Source organism: Phyllobates terribilis, unplaced genomic scaffold (genome assembly GCF_046119375.1).
Source record: "Phyllobates terribilis strain yellow unplaced genomic scaffold, ASM4611937v1 Scaffold_115__1_contigs__length_5345438, whole genome shotgun sequence".
Lineage (NCBI taxonomy): Eukaryota > Metazoa > Chordata > Amphibia > Anura > Dendrobatidae > Phyllobates > Phyllobates terribilis.
Genome location: NW_027362875.1, coordinates 1,823,268 through 1,841,182, shown reverse-complemented (window position 1 = coordinate 1,841,182; position 17,915 = coordinate 1,823,268). Strand labels below are relative to the sequence as shown.

Below are 17,915 nucleotides of genomic sequence, written 5' to 3'. Positions count from 1 at the left end.
TACGTCTGTGAGCAGGTGGGAGGTCTCCTGGGCAGGAATCCTAAGCATGCCACACCTCCTGCCCAGTCCTGGGAGGGGAAGAACTTCCCCTACATAAACTGGGGCTGAGGCAGGGTTAAGAGAGAGGAGTTCCAGACAGAGACGGAGTCTGGTCTGGACACGCAGAAACAGGGACAGATAGACATCAGGAGCTCTGTAGGAGCCAAGGAGAAGCGCCAGGGGCTGGAGCTGTGCAGAGCTCGCCCTGGGAGAAGGTACTAAAACCGGACACAGGAGTCCGAGGCTGTGGGGACTAAGATATACCCAGCAGCAGAATCCATCCGGCAGGGGATTCCAGGTCCTCTGGCCATAAAAGCCCGGAGGCTCAGTCACAACGAAGGGACCAGCACCGCCATCCCGGAGCGGAGGCTAACAGGAGGCCCCAGGTCACCAGCCATACGGGTGAGCACCACACGGTATACCCAGGGACGTGGGCTACTTGTAACCGCCGAAAGCAGGGTAGCCAGGAAGGGTACAGACTAACGGGAAGGCCTACAACTCCACCTGGCCAGGGGAACTCCGGCTTACTCGCAGACTAACCAGGCCCCAACTACTAGCCAGTACTCCCGGGGGAATTTGCCTTGTACCATCAGTAAAGACCCTGAACTGTACCCTCGCGTCTCCGTGCTTCCTTGTCGCACCATTAGTGCTGGGACATCCACACCATCACTCCCAACATCAACCTCATCCTCTGCCCTGAGGCCATACCCCTCCCGTTGGGGGTTATACCATCCACGCTGCACATCCGTACCACCGGCCTCAGCGGACTGCCCTGCAGCGGCGGCTTCATAGCCGCATTCAACGGGTGGCGTAGTCGGACACTAATACCATCATACCAATAACTGCCACTTAGTTTGACCACCCTGGGCACGGACCGGGTCACCGCCACACGAAGACTACTACCCCCATCGGATCCGGCTCCGGGTATTCCCCGCGCGCACGCGCGCCGCACTACAGCACTGGCCCAGGGGGCGCGTCAACTTTGGCGTAGTCGGCAGGATTACGTGCCTGCAACCACCGGGTACTGCGTGCCTGAAAAAGAGACTTTTATACTTACCTGTGGTGAAGTTTCCCGCCGTCCGGAGTCGTTTCCCGCCATCCGGAGCCGATTCCCGCCATCAGACGCCATCTTGGACCGTTTCCCGCCGTCTTCTGCCTTCTTCCCGCCATCCGCAGCTGCTTCCCGTCTTCGGACGCCATCTTCGGGACGCCGCACGGGAAGAAGAGGGGCGTGGACTCCGAAAGCCCGCGAGAACTGAAGCCCCGCCTCACATCCGGACGTTGCGTAAGGTCCTGGAAGGAGCCCAGCAGACGCCGACGTCACAGGAGCGCGACGGAAGGTCCTCAACCCTGACGATCCACTGCGGAGCAGCGGCCTACGGAAGAGGATCATCGCAAGGTAGGCCACGGTCCACTAGGGGGGAGGAGGATGTCAGACACGGAGGAGAGCTTCACCGCCGCAACCGCCGCCAGCGCCACCGCTGCTGCGGTCATGCCTTTCACCATGCCCTATATCCCGGGGACAGCCTGGCTACCCCAGTACTCAGGGGAGTCACATACCCTAAATGACTTCAGAGAAAGGCTGGATAGCCTCTTCCAGGTGTATCCCCTCACGGAGGCGCAAAAAGTGAGCATCCTGGTGGCCCAATTAATCGGGGCAGCCCAAAGGGAGGTAAAGTCCTGGCCACCTGGGAGGAAGAGGACTGTCAGAGACATACTAACCCGGCTGAAAGACACATTTGACACCCGCACCTCAGCCGAAATAAAACTAAGATTTTATGGGTGCAAACAACGGGCACATGAGAGTATAAGAGACTATGCTCTAAACCTACAAGAGGCCCTGAGAGCCATTAAGCAGGCAGACCCTGACAGCGTGGGAAATGAAGATAAGCTGTTGACTGAACAATTCATTGAGGGTCTACTGTGCAATGCCCACCGAACCCAGTTGCGGGCAATGGCCTTACAGGACCCTGACCTGGACTTTGCACAGTTCAAGGACAGAGCCATCCGGGTGCTCCGAGAACCGGCACCAGGTGGCGCTGTGACGCACAGGCGCCCTGCTATCACTTATCACCAGGAGACGGCACCCTTGTCTGCAGGGCCTGTGGGAGCTGATGCGCAGGCTTTAAACAATGACCCAGCTACAGACCTGCACCATCAGGTCCAAGAGCTAACTAAAAGCGTTGCCGCGCTAACCCGAACTGTGCAGTCTTTACAGGTTTCTACTGCAGGGAAGATCGAGCTGGCATCCGGACCGGAGGACATCCCGTGGCGCCGACCAAGGAGGACCCCACCGGCCAGAGGAAGAGCCAGCGATCGATACAACGAGGACGGACGACCTATTTGCCACCGCTGCAATCAACCCGGACATGTGGCAAGGTACTGTCATTTAAACGGGCACAACCTGGGGTAGAGGGCCAACCCCCAGGCGTAAGACCATCAGGCCCATCAAACTGGCGTGATAAATACGTAGGGGGACGTCCAATCTTGCCTGTGGTACTGGATGGCATTCCTATGAGTGCCCTACTAGACACTGGGTCACAGGTCACCACCATCCCGTACGTGCTCTTCAAGCAGTACTGGAATGATTCGGACATAACCCGCTACCCAGACGACGACCTGAGTATCATCGCCAGCAATGGTCAGCCCGTGCCGCAGGTGGGATTCAAGGAGGTGACCATTAAAATCGGTAAAGTCGAACTAGCGGCACAAGGACTGATTATAGCGGACATCGACCGTCATGAGAGTCACCCTAGAATCACCCTGGGAACCAATGTAATTGAAAATTGTCTTGCAGAGGTGATTCTCATTTTACAGCAGGTTGCCAAGAACGCCAGTTCCGGCCAGCAGCGTGTGCTCCAAAAAGAGATCCGGGCACTGATGAAGCGGCAACAGGTGGAACTATCTGGTGGTGAGATAGGTAGCGTGAGAATGTGTGACCCGTTCCCTATTGCCATGCCCCCAAAAAGTGAGATGATGATTTGGTGCCGGGCAGCTATTGGTCTAAGAGGTAGAGACTACCAAGCAATGGTAGAACCTGTCTACTCAGACAGTAGGCCCACCATTTTGACAGCACGGGGGGTGGTCGATGTACGCCATGGGAGGGTGCCCGTTCGCATCATAAATATCGGTGAGAGAGAAGTACACCTGCCCCGGTATGCCACGCTAGCTAAATTGTTCACCATAAACCAGAATTCTGTACAGGCCGTGGAACCCTTGCCTCCATCTCAACCAGAGGAAGGTAACGGCTCTAAGAAACCAATGGAGGACTGGTGTCAGCAACTACATCTGGGTACTGACTCCACTCCCTCACACCAGAAACAAGGAGTCTATCGGGTGGTTCAAGAGTACGAGAGAGTGTTTAGTAAACACCCGTTAGACTTCGGGCGAGTAAAGGGGGTAGAACACCACATCCCCACGGGAGACCATCCTCCCATAAAGGAGAGATACCGACCCGTACCCCCTGCACACTACCAACACGCCAAGGGGATGCTTAGAGACATGAAGGAGGCTGGGGTAATCAGGGACAGCTGTAGCCCCTGGGCAGCTCCACTAGTCTTAGTGAAAAAGAAGGACAACACTATGAGAATGTGTGTAGACTACAGGAAGGTCAACCGTATCACACACAAAGATGCGTACCCGTTACCAAGGATAGAATAGTCCTTAGCTGCATTAAAATCTGCTAACTTCTTCTCTACTTTGGATCTCACTAGCGGGTACTGGCAGGTTCCTGTAGCAGAGGCAGACCGGGAGAAGACCGCATTCACCACCCCGATGGGTCTCAGCGAATTTAACTGTATGCCGTTCGGGCTCTGAAACGCACCAGGAACCTTCCAACGGTTGATGGAATGCTGTCTGGGACACCGGAACTTCGAGACGGTCCTGTTATACCTGGACGATGTCATCGTCTATTCCAAGACCTACGAGGACCACCTGAAACACCTGGCAGAAGTGTTCGAAGCTCTGGCAAACTACGGCCTAAAGGTGAAACCCTCCAAGTGTCACCTCCTGAAACCAAAGGTGCAATACCTGGGACACGTGGTGAGTGCTGACGGAGTGGCTCCTGACCCTGATAAGATCACCGTGATTAAGGACTGGCCAAGACCCTCCAGCATAAAGGAAGTGCGGCAGTTCCTCGGGTTGGTAGGCTACTACCGAAGATTCATTCCCAGTTTCACCAAAATGGCAGCCCCTATGCAGGACCTCCTGATAGGTCAATCTCGAAAAGCCAAAAACCAGAAGCCGCCCTTCAGGTGGGAAAAGCTGGAAGAGGAGTCCTTTTGCCAGCTGAAGATGGCCCTCACGGGGGATGAAATCCTGGCATATCCAGACTACAGCCAGCCCTTTATCCTCCACACGGACGCAAGCAACATCGGGCTAGGAGCCGTGCTGTCCCAGATCCAGCAAGGAAAAGAACGGGTAATCGCTTACGCTAGCCGAAAGCTACGACCCACCGAGAGGAACCCTGAGAATTATAGCTCATTCAAGATGGAGTTCCTGGCAGTAGTGTGGGCAGTGACCGAACGTTTCAAGCATTACCTTGCCTCCTCCAAATTCATTGTGTACACGGATAACAACCCGTTGACACATCTGGACACTGCAAGGCTCGGTGCTCTGGAACAGAGATGGATGGCTCGCCTGTCCAACTTTGAATTCACCATCAAATACCGGGCAGGACGCTCCAATGCCAACGCGGATGCCCTGTCTAGAATGCCGAACTTACCGGACGTAGGGGAAGATCCAGAAGATCTGGAAGAAGTTGAGCTCCCTGCGTTCCACCGTCATGGGATTACCCTGTATTCCCACCGTGTGAAGGACAGGCGCTCCGCGACGTTCAATCCCTTGCCCCACTACAACTGGGCGGAGACGCAAGACAGTGATCCCGCAGTCCGTCTGGTGAAGGAAATGCTGACCCAAGCCGATGCCAGTCTGGACCCAGACGCCCCAGAGGAGACTAAGCAACTGTGGAAGGAGAAAAGTAGGCTGTTCCTCTACAGGGAGAAGTTGTGCCGGAGAATGGTTAACTCTCGAACACATGAGTTGACCTGGCAGGTAGTGGTCCCCAGACGAGACGCGGCTATGATTCTGGAGGCGTACCACAACGGAGCAGGACATTTCGGGTGGAAGAAGCTGGAGTTCTTGTTGCGTGAACGGTTCTACTGGGTAGGCATGAGAGGAGCCATCGAGAGGTGGTGCAGAGACTGTGGAGCGTGCCACCTAAGAAGGAAGGACCGTGCCAGCCAGAAGACTCCGTTGCAGCCCATCATCACCCGACAGCCACTGGAACTGGTAGCCCTGGACCATGTGAAACTGGCTCCAAGCAGATCTGGGTATGTCTACGCCCTCACAATCGTAGATCATTACTCCCGGTTCCTGGTGGTGGTCCCGGTCAAGGACTTAACGGCTCAAACAGCAGCTAGAGCCTTCCAGCAGCACTTCTGCCGTCCACACGGGTACCCGGACCAAGTGCTGACAGACCAAGGGCCAGCCTTCGAAGCGGAAGTCTTCCAGGAGTTCTGCAACCTGTATGGCTGCACGAAGATAAGAACAACGCCCTATCACCCTCAAACCAATGGACTCTGCGAGAAGATGAACCAGGTGGTGATAGACCTCCTGAAAACATTGCCCCTGGAAGAACGCAGTATGTGGCCTGAGAAACTGCCTGATCTGGTGGACCTATACAACCACATCCCTGTAGGTTCTACCAACTGTACCCCGGCTTACCTAATGAGAGCGAGACCTGGTAAGCTGCCTATCGACCTGGATATGGGAGTCCTGACGCCCGAGGACACCTCGCCGGAGGCAGACTGGGATACAGAACGGCAGCAGCAGTATCGGAAAGTACAGGAGAGCGTCGAGCGAAGTCTGTCTCAAGCTAGAGAAAGGCAAGAGAGGGCTTATAATCAGTATGCTCCCGCTGTTCCCCTGGTACCTGGAGAGCAGGTCTTGAAGAGGAAAAGACGGCTCCACAAGTTGGACGACCAGTGGGAGAAGGACCCGTACACCGTACTGCCATCAAGCCATGAGAACCCAAAGATTTGCGTGATCAGTAAGGATGGAGGAGAAACCACAGCCGTTGTCTCCAGAGACCATCTGAAGAAGTGTCCCGAGCAGCTGCAAAACCCTGAAGAAGAAGATCAAGAAAACCCTCGACCCGCAGAGGAAAGGGAAGAAATGATCAGGACTGTACTCGGAGACTTCCCCCGGTCTTGGACACAAGTAAATGGTGCTGTCGTGGTACCCGTCCTCACCTTTCTCCAGCCAGCCCCGCAAGTGCCTACAGAGGAACCGGAAGAGCTGGAAGAGCAGCCGGCCCAAGAGGCAGAAGAGTCCACACCAGCAGTACAGGAGGATCAACCCTCTGCTAGTAGTGAGCCTGCCGTGCCCCTAGTGAGCCAAAGAGTGCGCAGAAAGCTGCCCAGCTTGCCCATAACACCTCCTACACCCTGTAGTGCAGGACCAGTGAGTGAGCTCCGTAGGTCCACTAGGGTTACCAGAGGCCAGATGCCCGTACGTTGGAGAATCTAAGTTGGCTAATTGCTTTAACTATTTTATGTTTACCTGTTTTGTTGTAGCCGTTGCTAATTATGTTTTTCAGTTACAGATTTCTTTATATGGACTGACAGGTTATGGACAGTGAGTAACCGGAACTCTGTTGTAAATATGTTTGGAGCGTAACCCAGGAATGGACTAAAGACTGTTAAAGACTCGGGGCAGGACAGACCCCTACCTGGTTACGGCTCCCTGTTCTTTGGTGAAATGGACACCCTTATTGCTTCCCGGTTACGGACACGCCGTGACCATCTCATGTATTTAATTGTTCCTGTTTATACCCTGTTATGTTTTTGAAAAAAATATATGTTTAGTCCGGGAGTACTAAATTTCACTAGGGGGGAATGTGGCACCCCAGGGGTCTGGTTTCCACAGTAATAGCAATATTACGTCTGTGAGCAGGTGGGAGGTCTCCTGGGCAGGAATCCTAAGCATGCCACACCTCCTGCCCAGTCCTGGGAGGGGAAGAACTTCCCCTACATAAACTGGGGCTGAGGCAGGGTTAAGAGAGAGGAGTTCCAGACAGAGACGGAGTCTGGTCTGGACACGCAGAAACAGGGACAGATAGACATCAGGAGCTCTGTAGGAGCCAAGGAGAAGCGCCAGGGGCTGGAGCTGTGCAGAGCTCGCACTGGGAGAAGGTACTAAAACCGGACACAGGAGTCCGAGGCTGTGGGGACTAAGATATACCCAGCAGCAGAATCCATCCGGCAGGGGATTCCAGGTCCTCTGGCCATAAAAGCCCGGAGGCTCAGTCACAACGAAGGGACCAGCACCGCCATCCCGGAGCGGAGGCTAACAGGAGGCCCCAGGTCACCAGCCATACGGGTGAGCACCACACGGTATACCCAGGGACGTGGGCTACTTGTAACCGCCGAAAGCAGGGTAGCCAGGAAGGGTACAGACTAACGGGAAGGCCTACAACTCCACCTGGCCAGGGGAACTCCGGCTTACTCGCAGACTAACCAGGCCCCAACTACTAGCCAGTACTCCCGGGGGAATTTGCCTTGTACCATCAGTAAAGACCCTGAACTGTACCCTCGCGTCTCCGTGCTTCCTTGTCACACCATTAGTGCTGGGACATCCACACCATCACTCCCAACATCAACCTCATCCTCTGCCCTGAGGCCATACCCCTCCCGTTGGGGGTTATACCATCCACGCTGCACATCCGTACCACCGGCCTCAGCGGACTGCCCTGCAGCGGCGGCTTCATAGCGGCATTCAACGGGTGGCGTAGTCGGACACTAATACCATCATACCGATAACTGCCACTTAGTTTGACCACCCTGGGCACGGACCGGGTCACCGCCACACGAAGACTACTACCCCCATCGGATCCGGCTCTGGGTATTCCCCGCGCGCACGCGCGCCGCACTACAGCACTGGCCCAGGGGGCGCGTCACATGTAGCCCAGGGATGTGTGTGTTTAGATTGATTTAGAAGTGGTATGCAATCTTTATTTATTTTTCTATGGGATTCTTCTGTTAATTGTACTTAAAATGTCTGTAGAAATGGGAAGTTATTGACCGAATGACATTTCACAGTCTAATAGAAAACCTCATAGGATGAACCAGTAGAGCGTGGTGTCCAACTGTTTGTTCATTCTGCCTCCAAAATCTGGAATAAAAAGCCAAACAATGTTACGTAGTGTAGGGTTCGGTACTCACTTAGCCACGTTAGAGGTAGGCACGGGACACTGTCTCTTTAAAAATGTCCAAGGCAGGTTTATTATGCTGCATAAACCGCACTTCCAGAAGTAAACAAAAGAAAACCTTGTCCAGCACAGTGTAACAAAACAGAAAGGAAACAGTCCATCCAATATGGCGGGTTCACCCACTCACAATCAGTGTCTTTTTACCCTCAAACACTCTTTAGGTCTCCACTCCTCCAGCCACAGACACTGAATGAGACACTTGGTCTCCATTTTATACACACGCCCTGGGGCGGGGATATGTGAGCAGCCAATCCCCCCATCTCTTATGACTGCTCGAAAAAAACGGACCTGATACGCCCTATTAAAACTATCAGCACTATGTGTGCTGGAGCATGCTTTCCCGGTTTCACATCACTGAAGCTGCCAACTTCAGCGACACATATCTTCCCTCAAGGACATGTCCGGCGGCCCTCTTACAGTAGGCAAAAATGATACCAATAAAAATTCCAGATTATTAGATTCTCAAAGGGTCTTGAGAATCAACATGGCTTCTGTGGTGCCCCTGCGGGTTCAGTTGCTACAGAGGTACTGAATCTCACCCAGAGGTGTGGTACCCCACTCTCAGGTAAGGTGGGAGTACTACCCGGGACCCACACACACGCATCCAATACACTCCACTTCAGTAGGGAAGGGCGAGATTGCTCCTAAGGGAGAGCACAGTCCCTGGTCCCTAGCTGGAGGGTGGAACCATGTAGTGGGTATGGGAAGAGGAAGTAGATCAAGGGAGCACCGACAGAAGGAGTATAAGAAGTAGGGGAACCATCTAGGAGTTCAGTCAGTCCAGTTCAGAGGAGAGAGAGTTGGGAGCAGGAGCTCAGGTCAGAGGAGTGGAGAAAGGAACAGGGCCCAGTCTGAGAGGCCCAGGAGGAGAGACTGAAGAGAAGAGAGGAGCGGTGAGGAGGGCTCCAAGAGGAAGTGAGGGGATCCCAGGGGCACGGAGAGTGCGGATGCCACCTGTGCACCCGAATCTACACGGACGTGGAGGGATCAGGCCGCAGAGAGGGGACCGGCCCCTAAACTAGTAGAGAACAACCAGGCTCAGCTAGATAACCGGAGGCTGCTGCATTTTCAAGGTGCTGCAGCCAACAACCACAATTACATCGCCGAAAAGGTGGCCACATAGGGTCCAGGGGATTGCACGTCGCCCGACAAGACCCGAGGCTACTGGCTTGGGACACTGATTGTGAGGCGCAGGGCGGGAGGGTGAGAGCCAGAGCAGTGAGACAACCGGGAAAGGTACATAGAACGGGGTCCCGTGCAAGTTATCCTGAAATACCTGAGAGTTTGCTGGATCACTACCCCGGAGGACACAGGACGGTATGGGCGGTTATAATCCGGAAAGTGCAACCTGAGGAACTTAACAACTGTGAGTAAAATCTGAAGACTGCACCCCACTGTGTCCTTGAATAATTGCTGCGCCATCACCAGCCCTGCACTACACTGCACCAACAAACATCTACCTCATAAAATCCCCATCTACTGCTCTGGAGCTAAGCTCTGCCTGTGGAGAGCTGTCACACTGTCACAGAATACTGGAGGTAGGGGGCCTAAGCTGACCCTAAGCTGGGGCCCTGACTAATCCCTCATCCTGGAGGTACTGTTAAAGGTACAGAGGTCCAGGCCGCCAGCATAACCCCTACCTTCTGAGGATCCCTGCACCTAAGTAATCTAGTCCTGAGAAGGACCCCGATCACAACAATAGGGAACCAGAAATAATATGCCCACACACAGTATTTAGACGAACGAGACAGTACAAGGGAAAAACCAAAACCACCTTGCATACAACTTCTAAACAACTACAACAGAGGGAACACCAACGGGAAAGGAGATAAATGATAAAGCGAGGAAAGGGAAAACACACTTCCAAATACACTTATCTCAGCAACTCCAAACACCACGATCCGCTCTGTAAGTCTGAATGAAAAGCTTTCACCGACACCTCCCAAACAGACCTGCAGGAATATAAAGGAGTCTCACTAAAGAAGCATTGATTGCAGCTGGGCGAGGCTGGACCTCAGCTAGCCCAGAGAGAGAGAGAATTAACTCCTACACTGCCGAGAAAACACAAAGCACCAACAAGTCAGCTGCGAGAAGTCAGGCTGTGTACTCGTGACGATCTTCGTGGCAACACACCCGTGACAGTACCCCCCCTTCTACGAGGGGCCTCTGGACCCTCAGGGCCAGGTTTATCCGGGTGAGTCGTGTGGAAGGCCCGAACTAATCGGTCTGCGTTAATATCCGACGCAGGAACCCACATCCTCTCCTCAGGACCATACCCCTTCCAATGAACCAAGTACTGAAGGGACCGGCGATTAAAGCGTGAATCAATGACCCTCGATACCTGGAACTCCAAGTTACCATTGACAACCACAGGAGGGGGAGGTAAAGGTGACGGTACCACCGGCGCCACATACCTCTTAAGCAATGATCTGTGAAACACGTTGTGAATTTTAAACGTAGGGGGGAGGTCAAGACGGAATGCCACCGGATTAATAACAGAACTGATTCTGTACGGCCCGATGAACCTGGGACCCAGTTTCCAGGAGGGAACCTTAAGTTTAATATTCCTGGTAGACAACCATACCTGATCGTTCACACTTAGGTCCGGACCAGACACTCTCCTCCTATCAGCCATACGTTTGTATCGGTTCCCCATAGTATTCAGATTCTTCAGCACCCCTCTCCATACTGAAGCGAGAGATGAGGAAAATCGTTCCTCCTCCGGAACCCCCGAAGAGCCCCCCCTACTGAAAGTACAAAACTGGGGGTGAAAACCATATGCCCCAAAAAACGGGGACTTACCAGTGGACTCGCTCCGCCTATTATTGAGAGCAAACTCTGCCAGAGGTAGGAAAGAAGCCCAGTCCTCCTGGTTCTCTGACACAAAACACCGAAGATATGTCTCCAAGCTCTGGTTCATACGTTCCGTCTGACCATTGGTCTGAGGATGAAAAGCCGACGAGAATGACAAATGCATCCCCCGCCGTGCACAAAACGCCTTCCAGAACTTGGACACAAACTGAGACCCCCGATCAGACACCACCTCGGAGGGTACCCCGTGAAGCCTCACAATCTCCCCAATGAACACCTGCGCAAGAGTTTTAGCATTAGGGAGAGCCGGAAGAGCGATAAAATGTGCCATCTTGCTGAACCTGTCCACTACAACGAGTATGACCGTTTTACCCGAAGACGGAGGGAGGTCAGTAATAAAGTCCATAGACAGATGAGTCCAAGGACGCTCCGGGATATGCTTAGCTAACCAAGGAAGGCCCAACACTATAGGAGTGGGAAGACCCTCCAACACGTAGCAAGACAACAGTTCTTTATGTATTGCCCCCACTTGAAGTTTTACGCCATGCACAGCTTGCAAAAAACTTCCCTGACCGAGAGGTCTGGCATCGATCGAGAATATGGGGATGGGTTTAGCCAACTCACTCAATCGCATACCTTGAACCCGGGCAAACCGAGCATCAACCAGATTAGCCCCGGCCCCACTATCCAGAAGAACAGATATCCTCTCAGTTCTCGTACCCACCACCACCTCCGCCGGTACGAGAAACTGAGACGAACCTAGGGACGAAATACCTACTCCCAGATTGCCGTCCACCACACAACCTGGGATCAACAGTTTTTTCGACGACTCTTTACTCTGCAAGGGACGGGATGGACACCCCCCAATAAAATGTCCCTTTTTCCCGCAGAGAAAACACCTTCCTGTCTTATGGCGCACCACCGGTCCCCTTCCCCGAAATGATGTCCCTCCTAATTGCATAGGCTCCTCCGGACTGACCAGGGGAACCACCATATGAGGGGACCTTGTAGGAGGTGGAGACATTACAGGGGGTAGAGTTATCCCGCACCTCTCCCGAAGCCGTCTGTCAACGCGAATAGCAAGGGCCATAGCGGCTTCCAGTGACGCGGGAGAGTCATACTGTGCCAACACATCCTGTAATTTGTCGGATAAACCATGACAAAACTGGCTCCTAAGAGCCGGGTCATTCCACTGGGTGTCCGTGGCCCACCTACGGAACTCCGAACAGAATTCCTCCGCCGGACGATCTCCCTGCTGAATCCTACGTAACTTAGACTCAGCAAGGGAGATCCGATCTGGGTCATCATATACGAGTCCCAGAGCAGCGAAAAACCTATCCACTGACTGGAGAACCGGGGAGCTTGGGGGAAGAGAGAACGCCCAAGATTGTGGGTCCCCTTGTAGGAGCGAGATGATAATTCCCACCCTTTGTTCTTCACTGCCCGATGACCGAGGCCGCAGCCGAAAGTACAATTTGCATGCCTCCCGGAAAACAAAAAACTTGTCCCGCCCCCCAGTGAACCTGTCAGGGAGAGCTACTTTAGGTTCTGGTCCGGCTTGCTCCAGAGGATGCAAAACCTTGGACCTAACGTCCGCCAGCCCCATGGACAAACTCTGCAACTGCCGAGCTAGACCGGCTACTGGATCCATGGTAGCTGGAGAAAAACTAAGAGGGTCGGTGAAAATGTCACACTGTCACAGAATACGGGAGGTAGGGGGCCTAAGCTGACCCTAAGCTGGGGCCCTGACTAATCCCTCATCCTGGAGGTACTGTTAAAGGTACAGAGGTCCAGGCCGCCAGCGTAACCCCTACCTTCTGAGGATCCCTGCACCTAAGTAATCTAGTCCTGAGAAGGACCCCGATCACAACAATAGGGAACCAGAAATAATATGCCCACACACAGTATTTAGACAAACGAGACAGTACAAGGGAAAAACCAAAACCACCTTGCATACAACTTCTAAACAACTACAACAGAGGGAACACCAACGGGAAAGGAGATAAATGATAAAGCGAGGAAAGGGAAAACACACTTCCAAATACACTTATCTCAGCAACTCCAAACACCACGATCCGCTCTGTAAGTCTGAATGAAAAGCTTTCACCGACACCTCCCAAACAGACCTGCAGGAATATAAAGGAGTCTCACTAAAGAAGCATTGATTGCAGCTGGGCGAGGCTGGACCTCAGCTAGCCCAGAGAGAGAGAGAATTAACTCCTACACTGCCGAGAAAACACAAAGCACCAACAAGTCAGCTGCGAGAAGTCAGGCTGTGTACTCGTGACGATCTTCGTGGCAACACACCCGTGACAAGAGCTGAACCAACTCTGCTGCATCACCATCAGCTCCAGAGGATCTGCACCGCAGCGGCGGCTCCATATAGCCGCATACCACAGGTGGCGTCACGAACATTATCTCTAAAAACTTTATTCCCCTTTTACTTTTCCCCTTTAATTGACCACCCTGGGTCACGGACCGGGTCACCACCACCGTGACCTCTCCCAGCATCGACCAGGACGGCTACCTAATAGCCTACGACCCAGGGGGCGCGTCACTTCCATAAACCAATCCAGCAATATCGGCTCTCCCAAAGTCAGATCTCCCCCTCACTTCTGAGCCTTGCAGTGTGCCCAAAACACATTTAGCATCCATGTATTTGGCATTACTATAGTGAGAAGAACCCACTTAATTTACGGTGTGTGTCTCCTGGAGCACAATCTGGGCACTATGTGTTGGGTAATGAAATGGCAAATGTGCAATTTTCACTCTCTAACATCCACTGGGTGCTAATTTCTGGAAAGTGCCTGTGGAATCAAAATAATCGCTACGTCTATAGATTATTTCACTGACTCGTTATAATTTCCAAAATGGAGTCACTTTATGAGGATTTCTACTGCTCTGGTTTTCTACCATTTTGTTATATTAGGGCTTCCGCAAATGGTGGGTCCCATCTCCTCTGGGATCTGCTCCTGAGACATCTGCTTCTGTCACCAGGAAGCGTCTTATTCATTCTGCAGGCGGCGCTGGTGATGGAGGAGACGTCAGAACCAGAAGCTCTGGGCAGCGCAGGTTCTGTCCAGCCACTAAGATTAGGGTTGCTGGGACCAGTAGTACCCTCCAGTCTGGCAGTATGGGTGTGTGTGCTGTCCAGCTGGAGTAATCTGCTCCCTGCTTCAGCCATTTGGAGAGCACCACACCCTACTAAAGCTGGAAGCATATTGCCGGGGGCTGCCAGATACAGCCTTGTTCTCCTCTGGTTCAGTCCTCTGTGCTCAGCTCCCGGCTTGTGTATTTGTTTCCAGTTGGACCTCGGCCCGTTTACTGACTACTGGTGTCTTCTGATTTTGTATTTTCTCTGCCCTCCTGGTTCTGACCCGGCTACCTGACTATTCTTCTTGACGTTAAAGGGTGATGAGCAAGGCAATCCCTGGGATCTGGAGTAGATAGCGCCAAGCCTGTTCGTGGTGGCCATCTTTTGCGCTGCCAGGTGACCATGAACAGTGCCCCCAATACTTTGTGTCCGCAAACTATTCCAGCAAGATCTGCATTCAAATAGCTAAATGTCGCTCCTTCCCTTCTTAACCTGCCTTGTGCCCAGACAGTAGTGTACAACCGTATATAGGGGATTGTCAGATTCAAGAGAAGTTGGAAAATAATCTGTAAGGTCCATTTGTTTCCTATTATCATTTGTGAAGAATTCCAAAGTTATCACCATATAAAGTGACACACGTCAGATTTAAAAAATGGGGCCTGATTAGGAACACAAAACTGCAGGAAGGGGTTAAATCAGAGTATTTTGGGCATTAACTACTGTAGTCAAAAACTATGAGTATAGACAATAACACATCTACTGAAATGATCAAACTCAACAGTCTCCATCAGTAAAAAATGAGTAACTAGTGGTGAAACCTCTCTGGGGTAATTGGAGTATGGGGCTCGGTGGCTCTTGGCAATCTAAACTATGATAATGGCCAAAATTTTCTGTCAGACGAGTTTCAAGAAGAAATATTAGACATTGAAGGAGAACTTTTTATAATAGTGCAGAGCCGAGGTGTCTTAAATTTAGCCCTCGGGTATTGAGAAGACGTAATGGAGACCTTCTTTTAAAGGGAGTTACAGAGGCCAATCCCATCACATTAAAGCTATCATACAAAATGAACCTGGAAAAAAATACAGAATAAAAGATATGTTACATCCCTAACAACAACGTATTTATCAGGGGAGAGAACTTCAGATCTAAACCGGAATTGCACTCATTTATGGTGGACCATTGGAGCTACTATGAGTCCTGAGCAGAGGAGTAGAGAAAGTATTAGTGCCCCCATTTCAGGAGAGATTGTGCAGTAATCTGAATTCTTTAGGACTGAAAACATAATGGAATTTATGGCGTGAAGTGAATCTATGAAACCAGGGCTGGAGCCATGCCAACACATCTCCTGCAGGCGTGAATAAATGTATATTACAGCCATCAGCCACGCACAGCTTAGATATGTATCATGGCACAGGTGTAATGTTTTTTATGTAGTTTATCGCAATACTATTGAAGTTAGTTGGTTTGATAAGAAACTGAAAAGTCAGGGTAAAGGGAAGGTTTGTTGTTATTGTACAGAAATTCACACTTGGCCCTCACTGCACATTTAATGTTGTCGATAATAAAAGTGAAGTTTGGCCAGAAAGACTGGACCTGGTCTTGTAGGGACCATATGAGCACATTCAGCAGCACAGAAGGGAGAGAAGGTAGATTCATCCAATAAGATATCAGGGATCTAGGAAGCCAACACCATCATTACCCTCCGCTTTCTCTAAGAGGTCCATTATAATTTTTCTTCAAGTGATCTTCTAACTTGTCAGCACATTCTACGTACGCTGCCATTTGGCTTTGTAGTTTACAGATCTGGGCAGGTAACGGTCAGGGTTTCCTAATCCCAGGGGGTAGGTGGATCCTCCAGGTTGTAAGTTCTACAGAAAAGGTCTTTTACAATTACACAAAGTAATGTGAACATTTTTGGATGGACTAAAATGTTGTGATCTAGAAGTAAAATGGTGATCACACGATTGTGAAACGGCCGGACTACACCACCGATAAAACAGCCACAGACGGGGACTGAGAAGAATCTGTGACTTCTCTGCATTTAGTGGTCACTACTCACCTGGGTGGTCATATGTAGGAATCTCCTCTTTACACCGCTCATCACCCCTCACATATGTCTCTGTAGTATTAATATGGGTCAGATCTTCACCCTGAAACAAATATTGTAAAAGTCACAGACAGATGATGGAGAAGTCACATCTATGATCAGCTCTAATCCTGCCATCTCCACCGTTCTCATTACACAAGTATAAAACATATAATACTGGTGGATAAAACAAGACTGAGCACAAGACCATCACAGCCGTCTATACATCATAGGGGAGATCTCATGACACCTTCTCTCCATCTACCTGATGATCCTGAGGAACATTGGGATCTTCTTGTTTACAGTCCTGTGGAAGAAGAGGACGGGGACATCTCTCTGGTGTTGTCCTCTTACTGGATATATCTGGAGGAAACATACAGGGACTGAATTAATTTTTTACATACAGATAATTATAGGCCGTGTGTATTTAGTCCTGTCTATTACCTGGAGATGTGAGGGGCTGGGGAACCTCCATCATGACATCCTTGTACAGATCTTTGTGTCCTTCTAAATACTCCCACTCCTCCATGGAGAAATAGACAGTGACATCCTGACACCTTATAGGAACCTGACACATACAATGATATCGTCATCCCCCCGATCCCTTCATAGCGTTACTGTATAATGTCCCAGCATTCCCAGCAGTGTCACCTCTCCAGTCAGCAGCTCAATCATCTTGTAGGCGAGTTCTAGGATCTTCTGGTCATTGATGTCCTCATGTATCAGGGGGTGAGGTGGGGGCCCTGTGATTGAGCTCAGGGGTCTTCCCCATCCCTCAGACACAGGGTCCTGATAGCGATCACTAGAGGTCTTCTTCACTACTGTGTAATCCTGGTTATGGAGAGACACATTAATAAATCTCCCTCCAGACATTTCCAGAGTCCTCACCTCTCCAGTTCTGTCCATCTGTTATTCCCATAGATAAGAATGATGTAATGTGACGTCATCAGAATCTCTCACCTCTCCAGTAAGCCGGAAGAGGATCTCTAGGGTGAGGTGTAATATCCGCTCCGCCATCTTGTCTCTGTCCATATCCATCCTTGATAGGTGATTCAGAAAAATTCTCTTAATATAGAATATCTTCACTGAGAGGATCCGATATTGTAGAGACCTGAATGAGGAGAAGATGAGCCGATGGCACATCGTAAAGAATTCTGTGTATTAATACAATTACTGGAGACAATAAGGGAAATATATCAGAAGATAGAATGTGTAGGTGTTGTATTCTCTAATCTTTTATGGAGTGGAATATAAGTTGATTGGCTGACTTAGACATCTCCTCCATACTTCCAATCACTGGCTAAGTTGGCCACTGCTTCAGTAAGAATCACCCAGAAACCCAATCAGCAATGGTATTTTTATTATTTTACAACATTCTGCTTTTGTCCCTGACATACTAATAAAACCTATATATTTTAGGCCACAGACAACAAGCAGTTTGTTCCTCGGAGTCTGCAGCTGAATACATTTCTTATAGACTCATCTTCCAGAAAGCTAATTCTCGTCATATACAGTGGTGGCCAAAAGTATTGGCACCCCTGCAATTCTGTCAGATAATACTCAGTTTCTTCCTGAAAATGATTGCAATCACAAATTCTTTGGTATTATTATCTTCA

The 17,915-nt window shown here is 51.0% G+C and overlaps 1 protein-coding gene across 1 annotated transcript in view; it reads right to left on the bottom strand.

The window, feature by feature from the left end:
• Nucleotides 1–17,442, bottom strand: part of LOC141201399 (uncharacterized) — a 259,824-nt gene extending 242,382 nt beyond the window's left edge. Inside the window, exons 1-3 of the mRNA XM_073663390.1 lie at nt 17,260–17,442; nt 16,951–17,130; nt 16,744–16,867 (exon numbers count right to left, since the gene is read on the bottom strand). Coding sequence (XP_073519491.1) covers nt 16,744–16,867; nt 16,951–17,130; nt 17,260–17,442 — 487 coding nt within the window. The remainder of the gene's footprint in view (nt 1–16,743; nt 16,868–16,950; nt 17,131–17,259) is intronic.
• Nucleotides 17,443–17,915: the final 473 nt, after the last annotated feature.